The following is an 11,091-nucleotide window of genomic DNA, read 5'->3' on the forward strand; positions in this document are numbered from 1 at the left end:
CCCCCCCCAGCATCCAGAAGAGCTGAAGATAAAATATTTCATTACAAAAAAGTCAGATTGTTCTCAAGTCCTTTTATCTTTTGCCTAGAGGGGAAGGGGAATAGCTATATTTACAACTTCACTCTACCTGGGAATATAACTGAGCTTTATCCAGAAACCAGGGAGAATTAGATTTGTAATTTTATTTTATGCCTCTACCAATGCTTTCCATGTGACAGTCTTTAGAGTTGTACAGTGACAAGATTTGCCAGAGTCATGTGGGTCTGAGGTAGGACCTGGACCTAAATGTTCTGGGCTTAGAGGCTATCTCTTCACTACACAGGCTGCACTGACCTTTAGATAAAAAGGGGAAAAAATTTATGGAACTGAAGGGGGTAGAGGAAGAGAAATAGTGGGAACCATAACAAATGTCAGTGTAAATACCAAAAACCAACCACTGAGATAATTAATGGACACAGCCTATGTGCTCCTGGGGTTTTTTACAATGTCAAGCAAATTCAAGGAAGGCTCCTTCCTCAGCACCTTGGACAGAGCCCCTCTGGAAGATTTACAGGATCTGGACAAGTCATGCTGGATGACAGCATTGGTGGTTTAGTCTGCGTTAGTGGACTGAGCACCCACACCAGGGAGATCATAGATCCATTAATAAATTCCCTTGAGATTAATTTCTAGGGACTATCCTAACTTGGTACTGAGTAAGTGGCCAATCAGCTAGAGATTTTTTGTTATGACAGTACTTTGTTCACAACAGGATTTGGCCCAGAATTCCCATTCTTATTGTAGAGGAGAGGGAGAAATATACATGAGCACAGAAAAAACAGAGCAGAAAGTCCATACATTACATAGACAAGAGCCTAGATTTTATTTGGTTGGAATAAATTTATTTCATCTGTCTGTAAACAAGGTGTTTTAATAGTTATGGCATTTTTTGAAATGCATATTAAATCAGATGAGTTAGACTGTATCCCAGATGTAACAAAGTGCAGGGAAAGAAATGGATAAATCAGCAACGAGATTTTTTGTCTTTAAAATCTGTACATTATCCACAAGGCCCAAACAATAGAAGCAAATACGAGAAATGTCCCTAAAATAGTGCCATTCAAAATAAGAAACCCTTAATGGGTTAGTTAAGATCCATCTCACAATAGCAACAGTTCATTTTTAACAATAGTATGGCACAGAATACATATTAAAAAATTCATCACAAGACAGCCAAGTCAGTTATTCCAACCAATACCATCTCCCATTTATTTTTTATACAGAAGTCTTCATTTGTTATTTATTTATTTATTTTTTTTGAAATGAACATACAAGTTAGTTCCGTGCTTTGAACTGACAGCTTGGTTACACATATTTTGGATGACTAGAGCACAAGGCAGATTTACTCCACAGCAAGGGTGTGACAGGCCAAATGCAGGTTTTAAAATTTGAAATGTGTCTATTTCAACTATTTTAGCTTATAAAACTTCCAACCCTCATCCAAATATCGGTATTAAAGCAGCAATTCCATTTACATTTTACCAATCAGTGATCAGACCAAAATAAGTCAGTCTAGACTACCAGTATATATAGCTGAAGGTGGCAGTTTTTTCCACAATAACAACATAATTTCATACAAAAACCCAAGCTGCAAATAAAAATTGGTCCTATGAAAAAATCGGACACACTCCAGATGGTTATGTTGGGGTATCTAATGTCCATGATGGCAGCCTTTCATAAATCAATTTTTAAAAAACAGAAACAGGAGCTGATATGAAAAAGAAAAGACAGACACAGACCTCTCAAAGTGCCTGAGCTATTGCAGTGACGGAATGTCCCTGGGGAGTCAGTCCAGATAGTCTGTAAGATCGAGGAGGAAGCGTGCCCTTTTGCACCTTTTGCTCTCGTTTGCCACTGTACTCCAAGTAGTAGTGTGTGCTCTATAGACACTAGGGAAAAACCCTTGTGTCTACTGGAGAACAACAGCAATACTAAGGCAAAATTTCCTGCAGTTCTCAGCAGCTCATAAACAAAGATAGTGTTAAAATAAGCTCAATAATCCAGGCACTGCATGAGTAGATGGAAGCAAATGAAAAGACTGTATGTGGGAAGGGAGGAGAGGGGAGGAGAGAAGAGAGATGCATGCACTTTTTCCTCCCAACCATGCTCTATAAAAGGAAGACTAAGGGAGCCATGTAATTGCTCAAAGTGCTGAAAAGACATTGATCAAATTGGAGATTGTACAATCGGCACCTCGCTTATTTAGTGTTACTTATTTTAGTAGTCTCAAGATCCCACTAATTGCTAAAATAAAGCAATGCCCAAATTGGCATGCCCCCCTCCCCCCAAATTTCAAGGTATCATGCATATCATTATTATGCTGCAATAATGGTGCCAGGTAAGGGTTTCTACTACATACAGTGGTTAACATACAAATGATCCATTTGGGTAAACAGAATGACATTAGAAAATAAGTAAATAAAACAAATGAACTACCATCTATAGTCTGGTAGTACTATGAACAGAACTGGGGTGGCGATGAAGACAGTTGCTAGGTGGATGGGGAGAGGCTGCTTAGACGTCAGACCTCCTCAGGTATAAAGCGAGTTCAAATGCTTTCTTGTTCAGTGTCCCTCCATGGACACCTTCCTTTCCCATGACTATAACCAATGCTGGAGTACACAAGGAAACAAAAAGTGAACAGAATTACTTATGAACCAAAAACAAAAACACCTTTCCCCACCAACAAAGGGATACAAAGAAGACACAGGTTCATAACCCCATCACCTGCATTGCTAATAAAATTTCCAGAATGAAGACTTACGCTTACAATTAGGAAAGTTTAAGAGCAATCCCCCTAATACTTAACAGTCTTGCCTAGCAGCTAGAACCCAGAGTCTCTCAAGTATTTGGCCATTGAGTATGCCTTCTTATTCAATCCACCTCCATGGACCCCTTCTTTGCCCATTACAAAGACCAAGACTGAAAGAGAAAAAAGAAAAGTGTTTCAAAAGAAGTGTTAGACAAGAAAGTCATGTAAGTTTTAGCAGACAGCACATGGAATAAAAATTAATAAAAGTTATTATATTAAGCTGGTTTTCCATGAGCTACCAAGCACTGGTGCCAAATGGATTATTTAGAAAGTTAAAATCACTCCAAAACTGAACTAGAAGTTTTATTGATGTTTTCAAGCTGACAAGAAGCTACAATTTCAAGCACAGCAATTATGTGTGACCACTGCAGAACCCTGAAATAGTTGAGAATGAATTCTGTACAAATATAGTAAAGGAGAACTAATAACCTGTATGGTGTAGAAGAAAACCATGAAATATTATATTGCCTAGGTGCTGTTCTATTTAACAGGAAATATACATTTTCCCCACTTTTTACACATTTTTTTTCTCCAACAGTATGCTAGCAAGGTTGGGTAAAACTGGCCTTTTATTACTAGATGGAATGAGAAGCCAAAAAAAGTATTTGAGTTACAAATTTCATTAGATTTCAGCCATGAAAAAAAATAAAGTCTTTAAGGCCTGTGTTTACTAAAGCTCCTATTTAACACTGAACGACCTTTAATTAGATCCAGTATAATAAACAAGAATTATATCTGTGTAAGGCTAGTTTTAAAAACAAAACATTAATAACTGGGTGGATGGGGAGAGAATATCCAATTTTATGTTGACTGCCACTAGATGTCAGTAAAATTATAATTGTGCATTTGCTTGAAGTATTCACAATTGAATCACTGCAGGTGCTTCTCTCCCCTCTCCCTTGAATGAAGAATGCAACCCTTAAAATTTTTAAATTTTGATCAAAACACCGACTAAAACAACTATTTCCATTTACACTGCAAAACATAAGAAGATGGTACATGAGACTGTGAGTCTCTAAAGAGGACCTGAAGCGGTGGTAAAGCTAAAAGAAAAACATATCATCTGGTGGTCAATATTGTGATGATGAGCCTCAGCACCCCCCCACTCCACTCACTAGTCCCTGGAACATAGTCTATGACCAGTCAGGATGTGCCCACTATAGAGACACTTGTGGTTTGGTTGGATCTACCACAGTGTTACTAATACACCATGAGACCTCAAAAGGGGCCTTTTCCAAGGAAATGTTCAAGAACTTCAAGTATCAGAAGTGTGTTACTGCTTTTTTAAACAGCCTAAACCTGGCATGGCCCTAGAAAGTTTACAAAGCCTTTTATTTGATTTCATTCCGTCCTTACAGCAGGAGACTGACTCCTCTAGCAGTCTATAAGTTCCTTCCAGATCAAAAGCTATGATTCTGTGAATGAACAACCCAGGATACAAGCAGTACAAGTGCTTGTGCCCAATGGTAGAGATAAAACTAAGGACTAGAGAGGTCACATGTCTGATGGAGCAGTGAGACTGGACTTCTAGGAATTAGTGACTAAGACCTATATTCATCTCACATCTGAGAACCTTCCGTTTCAGATATACTATACTTATTTGTGTCGTACATTAAAAAAAAAAAGTCAAGATCCCAGTCACCTCAGTTACCAGAGTTACAAGCAATTTATCTGAATAACTTTTGACAGTAACAATATTATTTATTAGAATCATACTGTCAATGCAAAGTGAGGTTTATGAGATACTTAGCTCATATGTGATGTGCTGTTTCCAAATTCAGTGTTTGAAACCTGTTTTAGAAAAGATAAGGATTTTCCTTTTTTCAAAAATGAGTTTTTCATTACTACACAATTTTATGTTAAATGGATTTTACAATACTTGAAACAGTAACGAGTACCAGTTATTTTTAGAATAATTTCCTAAAAAGCAGCAACGGTTTATTCCTTTTAAGTTCACTGAATAAAAAGCCTTTTGAAATTTGATAATGAAGTTAATAAACATCTGAATTAACTATTGGGCTAGAGTAGTGTCAGAAAAAGAACTTATTTTCCTTGGATATTTTAAAATCTAAGTATTCTCAAATGTAACACCCTCAGATGCTCAGTCCTATAGGATTTTGAGAATTAAAACAAGGAAGATTTGATAAAAGGGACAGAATGGAAAATTCAGATCACCAAAAATCTTCATTCTAATCAAATAGGCTTCTAATAGAAAAATAAAATAATTACAATTTATTAGTGACCCTGATAAAAATCTAAAAGGCATGCTTATCAAATCTGGGTATGATATAATATAGAAGGAGGACTAATAAATTAAGAGAATCAATCCCCCAAAATAAACAGAATGAAAACGAAATTTAAGAAGATATATGTAAACGTACATATCTTGAAGCAAAAACTAAAAAAAAAAACAAAACTACACTAGAAGGGGAGAAACTTAAAATGTCAATTTATATGAGGGGAAAAATGTAGGGGTTTAACTGACTGCAAACTCACAGTCAACAAGTGACAAAGAAAAGCTTATACTGATAGATATAATTTCTATAACAAGGGAATAAGGACGCTAACCATATTTTGAGATTGGCTTTCCACATCTGCAATACTGTGTACAGTTCTGCGAAAATTTTAGCACTGTTAAAACTGGAGCCAATTCAGAGGCTTATTATAACGGGACCATAAGCCATGTCACATAAGGAAAGATAGAAGGAATATAAGTATTATGTTTAGCACAGGGGAAAAAAAGGCATAGGGAGAAGAAGCTGTTTCCTTCAAACATCTGAAGACTATCATAAAGAAGAGGGATTGGTGTTACTTTGTGTGGCTCTAGAACTAGGTCTTCAAAAGACAGTAGCCTAGTGAGTAAAAGTTACAGGGAGATCTTGGCTCAACATATGGAAGAACTTTCTAACAAACATGGTATAGCATAAAGCCCTGGATTTAATGTCAGAATACCTGGTTCTGACTCATGGCTAACCCAGCCCACAGCTAGGTTATCACGGCCAGTTCATGTTACTTCTCTGAATCATAATTTCCTTTGGTGTAAAATAAGGATTAGAACACTCATCCAAAAATGGAACAGATCTGTGAGATAATGAGCTCCTTGTTACTAGGTATATTTGGGTATACAAAAATACATGAATATGTACAGAATACATGACCATCTATCAGGGATGCTCTAGGAGAGATTCCTCTATGAGGTAGGAGAGTGGACTAGATGTCCTCTTCCAAGAGTATATTTTTTTCTTCTTTCTCTACTAAAGTCATGAAGTAATAAAATGGATATTAAAGAATAAAAACAGGAAGACAAATCAAAAATTAGAAAGGGCATACCTTATAACAAAATTAAATTTGAAAGGCAGTGTTGCATAGTGGGTGAAGCAATGGATTTAGAGGCAGAAGACATAGGCTAACTCTCAACTTTACCTCTTACGTAGCTGTGTGATCTTTGACAAGTTACTTATCCTTTTCAGTGCTCAGTTTTCTAATTTGTAAAATGAAATATAGGACTGGATGGACCTCTGAGGTCCCTTCCAGCTCCTAAATTGTTTCTATGATCATCCCATCTATTAATTTGCTTAATCAATTTGTATAGTTTAAGGATCCTATTCCACCATCATTAGTGACATGTCAAGCATTTTGAAAGAAATGTGGGTGACATTTATGACATTTGTAAATGTGAGAATTAGTGTTAATATAGAATATGTTCAAGTTTACATGATCACAGAATTGGATTTAGCATCTGACAGGAAATTTTAGTACATTTGTCATCTAGTGCCATACAATACATGGAAACCATCTTAATAGTGTAAAAAAAATTAATTAATCCCTTAGTTATGAACTGATATTTTTGTTTTACATATTAATAGGCATTTTTAAAAAGGGGTACAAGTTATAAGGTGGCAATGCAACAGCAATTAACCAATTACTTTACAGTAATGACTTTTATTTTTAAAAGGACTTCTTACTTACCTCGGCCAGCTCTGCCCACAGCAACATTATATGTCGGTTCACCCCCTTGACTCTTTGTCCTGATGTCCATTGTGCAGTCACCATCCACATACAGACTATCTCTGATTACTGAGCACTTCTTTGCACCAAGAGTCAAACCATTGGTAAAGAAACCCTCTCGATCTTTTCCTACAATCATGTCTATTTCTATTGGCTGCCAAAAAACAAAGCAAAACAAAAAAAGAAGTCAGTATATATTTTTTTAATTTCTACAAAACAAAATTCAGCAAGTCAAAATAGCAACATTGTTGCTAATTTATCAAGGCCTCCAAATTTCACTAGGAGAATCAAAACTTTGGTACCTTGAATGTAGTTCTATCCAATTCCTAGTTTTGTTAGAAAACGTGTAAGCCTGATGTTATAAATCTTAATAAACAATTTTAATTAAATTTTAATAAGATGGGAACCCCCTACCAAAGAAATAATGGCAGAACTTGCTTACTGAAAAACAATCAAATTAAGATTTTTCAAAGCCACAGACACCCTAAACGCATTTCATTTACTAAGTCGTAAATTATGTTTCTCTTTGTAGCATGCATCTATGTTACTTTATTATAAATTTCTCTTTATAATGAAGTAAAAAATTTCTATTTAGATCAAGTCAAGTACCTAAAAAACTTATCTAATTATACAGATTCAGATATAGCTTTTTTAAAAAACGAATTTATGACTTGTCTCTTACCCAATACTACCTGAGTAAGTTTATCATAATCCTAAAGTCTCCTAACAAAGTTACTGCTCTAAAAGAACCTTAGTTGGTATTCTTGGTTTGAATGGAATGGCTCAATACATTAGAATTTCATAAGGATTATATGTTTCTAAAAGTCATGTTTTTTTTCCTAATCATTACTCCATCACCCCTTTTCATTTCACCATCCCCCTCCTACGTTCCTCTCAGGCAAAAGGAAAGAGAATTCCTTCTCTAGTACTGGAATAGGCACTGGCAAAAGAACAGAAAATGGAGGTAAGTGGAAGAAAGTAAGGTCGCCAACAGGCCTGAGGAGAAAATGTGCTTTCTAACACTCCAGGACTGAAAAAGAAGGCATCGCCCCCATCAGAACTGCAGAGTCATAGCAGGCCCAGCCATCTCCAAGCACACTCTGGGAATCTGCCCAGCGAGACAGCAGCAAGTCACACAAAGACAGGGGAAGGCCGAGAGCAGTAAAGGGAAACTTGATCACCAGATGCTAGTCCTCAAGGTTTTTCTTTAACACTAGTCCACTGCAGGTACAGAAAATCTTAAAGGACTAGTCCCAAGATTGCCATTTAAATGTCATTAACTCACAAAACACTAAGTAAAGTAACAGTACAGTTTAAAATGATAGGAGAGGAAAAATGAGAGGTGGTGAGAGGAAGGAAACAAGGCAAAACTATCTGATAAAGTACTATTTCAATGATTTTTTTTGGAGGTCTGTGGGAAGAAATAGGCAGCAATAATTTGGTAGCTGATAATTAAATGGCAAATACTCCTAAAACATGGCAACTAAGGCAAGACCATCACTTCCCAACTCTAATACTTTAAGCAAATCAGTTACTACTTGTGACTAACACACCATAAAAGGTTGCAATAATGACTAACAAGCATATTATTTTACAGCATAAATAAATCTAAATCAAATCCTCTCTTCTGAAATACCACTAAGGAGAAAAACAGTGGCAGAAGCAGGGAGATTAAATGTTCCTAAATTATTAAAACCAACTGAACCCCCCCCCCCAATACTTCCCTCCCAAGAGTCTCCCTTTTCCTAACTAAATTGAAAAACAACGGGATGGGGGTGGTGGTGGTGGAAATAGCGATTAATATTTCCCAGAAGGAGGAAAAAGGTATATGGAATGAAAGATTAATGGCAGTTCGCCATCTTGGAGGATATTTGGGAGAGGAAAAAAAAAAAAAACCTGGTGCCAATGATAAGATTGGGATTCACGAAAGATACCTACGTTGACCACTTAAGTCTGCGGCAAGCACCAGAGGCCAGGACGCAGGAAAACCTACGCAAAGACTCAGAGAATTCCCTGTGCCGGCCGGGCCTCCTCCCACCCCAAGCCGCAATGCCGGCAATTCCGTAACCTAGTGGAGCCAATTAAACACTCAGCTATAGACACTGGAGTACCTAACGGTCCTTCTATCTCCAACGTGGGGGGAGGTACCCTTTTCTCTCACAACACACTAAATCCCCCAAAGCTGGCAGGTGGGTAAAAAAGGAAAATCCACAAATCAGCAAAAACTGCTCCCGTCATCGTTAGGGTCCAGAGCGTGCTTTCCTTCTTTTGGATCAGAAATCCCTCTTACATCCCCGATAAAGCTTTGCTTCTGAGCTACCCAGAAAAGTGCAACAAAAAATATTAATAAAGCCCAGCAGTACTGCATGGGCCTGGAGTAGTACGCGATCCTCCAGACCCCGGCGCTGGGGGTGGGGAAGAGAAGAGCAGCATTAACTAGGCAAAGTAACCTCGGACTGCACCACCATCACCTCTATGCCTACCACCACCATCACCTCTATGCCTACCACCACACCCTTAACATCTCTAACAATACGCTTTACTTGGATATTTATACATTATAACACATGCCCCGACGTGTTCCAGGGAATCAGTTTTCTGCTGCTATTTGGCTAGACATATACACATACATACACACAGACACACATACACATAAAGCTTCTGCTTGTATTTTATATACATACATTTATATGTATATGTACATATCCATCTATACATACATAAAGCTTCATAAACATACATGCATACGTACACATATGTATCTGCCCAGGCAGATAGCAGCAAAACAGATTCCCTGAACAGGATTAATCCTCATAAGGGCTAATCCTACACCTTTGAATAAATCAAGATTTCCAAGGAAGATACTGAGGGACAGTAGAGAAATAATTTTATTTTCCTCCTCTCAACCTTAACTGGGATCTATGAGTAACTTATAACTGGAATGGGGGCGGGCAAAAAAAGGGTTTAAAAAAAGGAGGGGAAAGAATGTAACATCCCACCCCGTGAGAAACTAGTTCAGTCTCATTTTTAGGCTGTCAAGATTTTCTTGCTCCCCCATCCCAAAACTGCTGGGAAGGGTGAAACCGCTCCCCTTTGCCCATGCTCCTTTCCATTCTACCTCCATCACCATCCTAACCCTTCCTCCTGTATGCATGAAGTTGGAGGGTGGGGGTGGAGAGGATTCAGAGAAGGATGGAGGGACGCATGGGGAGGATTCGATGATGGCCCTGCCGTGGGAGACACCCTAACGGGGGGCTAAGACTCCAGCATCCGGGCCAACTGAAACGAGGAGCGCAGCCCTGGGCCCCCTCCCCCTCTGTGGGGAGCAGCCCAGATGCCCGTGCGCCCCCTCCCCTATTGGAGACCCCTCCTCCTCCGAGGGGAGGTGCAATCTGGAGCCCCGAACACCGCCTCTTCCTCCAAGGGGGGGCATCTAGGATTCCCGAGAGCCCCCTCCCCACCGAGGGGGCGGCATCCCCGGAATTCCGAGCGTCCCCTCCCCCTCCAAGATAGGGGAAGCATGCAGGAACCCCGGGCGTCCCCTCCCCCTTCGGAGATGGCATCCCGGGCCCCGAGCGCCCCCTCCCCTTCTACCGGGGGGGGGGCAGCATCCCCGGGCCCGAGCGCCCCCTCTCCCTTGGGGGACCGCATCCCGGCCCAGAGCACCCCCTCCCCGGGGGCCGCAGCCCCGGCCCCGCCGCCCGCCCCGCTTACCGTGATGCTCTGGAAGATGCCCCCAGCGGTGGCCGCCCACACGTACTTGGCGTCGCAGTAACCGACAATGGCGGCCTCCTGGCAGCAGCCATCGCACATCAGGTTGTCCACGTAGCTCTGCCAGCCAGCCATCTTCAAGCCCTCCCTCCGCACTGCAGCGGGGCGAGCGGGGCGCAGGCGGGGCGCGGGCGGGAGGGCGCGCGGGTCTGCGCAGGCACGGAACCACCCCCGGGCCGGGCCGGGCGGAGGCGGCGGCGGGGACGGGGCCGGAGGCGCCGGTCACTCGGACGGCGGTGGGAGGCAGGCCCGGCGTGCGCCCCCGCGGCGGCGGCTGAGGCGGCTCGTCGCGCTCCGCGCCCTCCTCGCGCTGCTGGCCGACGCTGCTGCGCCCGACGCGTCCCCGCTCCAAGTGAGAGGCCGGCCGGCACCGACGAGCCTCGGCTCAGGCGGGGCGGGCGGAGCGAGCGTGCGCACCGGTCGGCAGAATCCTTCCGCGCGGCGAGGCGCCGAGCGAGCGC

The 11,091-nt window shown here is 41.0% G+C and overlaps 1 protein-coding gene across 2 annotated transcripts; it reads right to left on the reverse strand.

Moving 5' to 3' along the window:
- Positions 1-859: 859 nt before the first annotated feature.
- Positions 860-10,816, reverse strand: PFN2 (profilin 2). Of its 2 annotated transcripts, none has more exons than XM_069104744.1 (3): positions 10,574-10,806; positions 6,821-7,013; positions 860-2,651 (listed from the first exon to the last, which is right to left on the reverse strand). In XM_069104744.1, exons 1-3 carry the CDS (start codon positions 10,703-10,705, stop codon positions 2,554-2,556), a joined length of 423 nt encoding a protein of 140 aa, XP_068960845.1. In that variant the 5' UTR covers positions 10,706-10,806; the 3' UTR covers positions 860-2,553. The 2 variants fall into 2 exon arrangements, with proteins under 2 accessions (XP_068960845.1, XP_068960846.1); XM_069104745.1 differs by lacking the exon at positions 860-2,651 and adding an exon at positions 2,674-2,961 and having other exon boundaries at positions 10,574-10,816.
- Positions 10,817-11,091: the final 275 nt, after the last annotated feature.

Source organism: Petaurus breviceps, unplaced genomic scaffold (assembly GCF_028583685.1).
Source record: "Petaurus breviceps papuanus isolate PSGF00001 unplaced genomic scaffold, PetGlider_PUasm1.0 688, whole genome shotgun sequence".
In the NCBI taxonomy this organism is placed as follows: domain Eukaryota; kingdom Metazoa; phylum Chordata; class Mammalia; order Diprotodontia; family Petauridae; genus Petaurus; species Petaurus breviceps.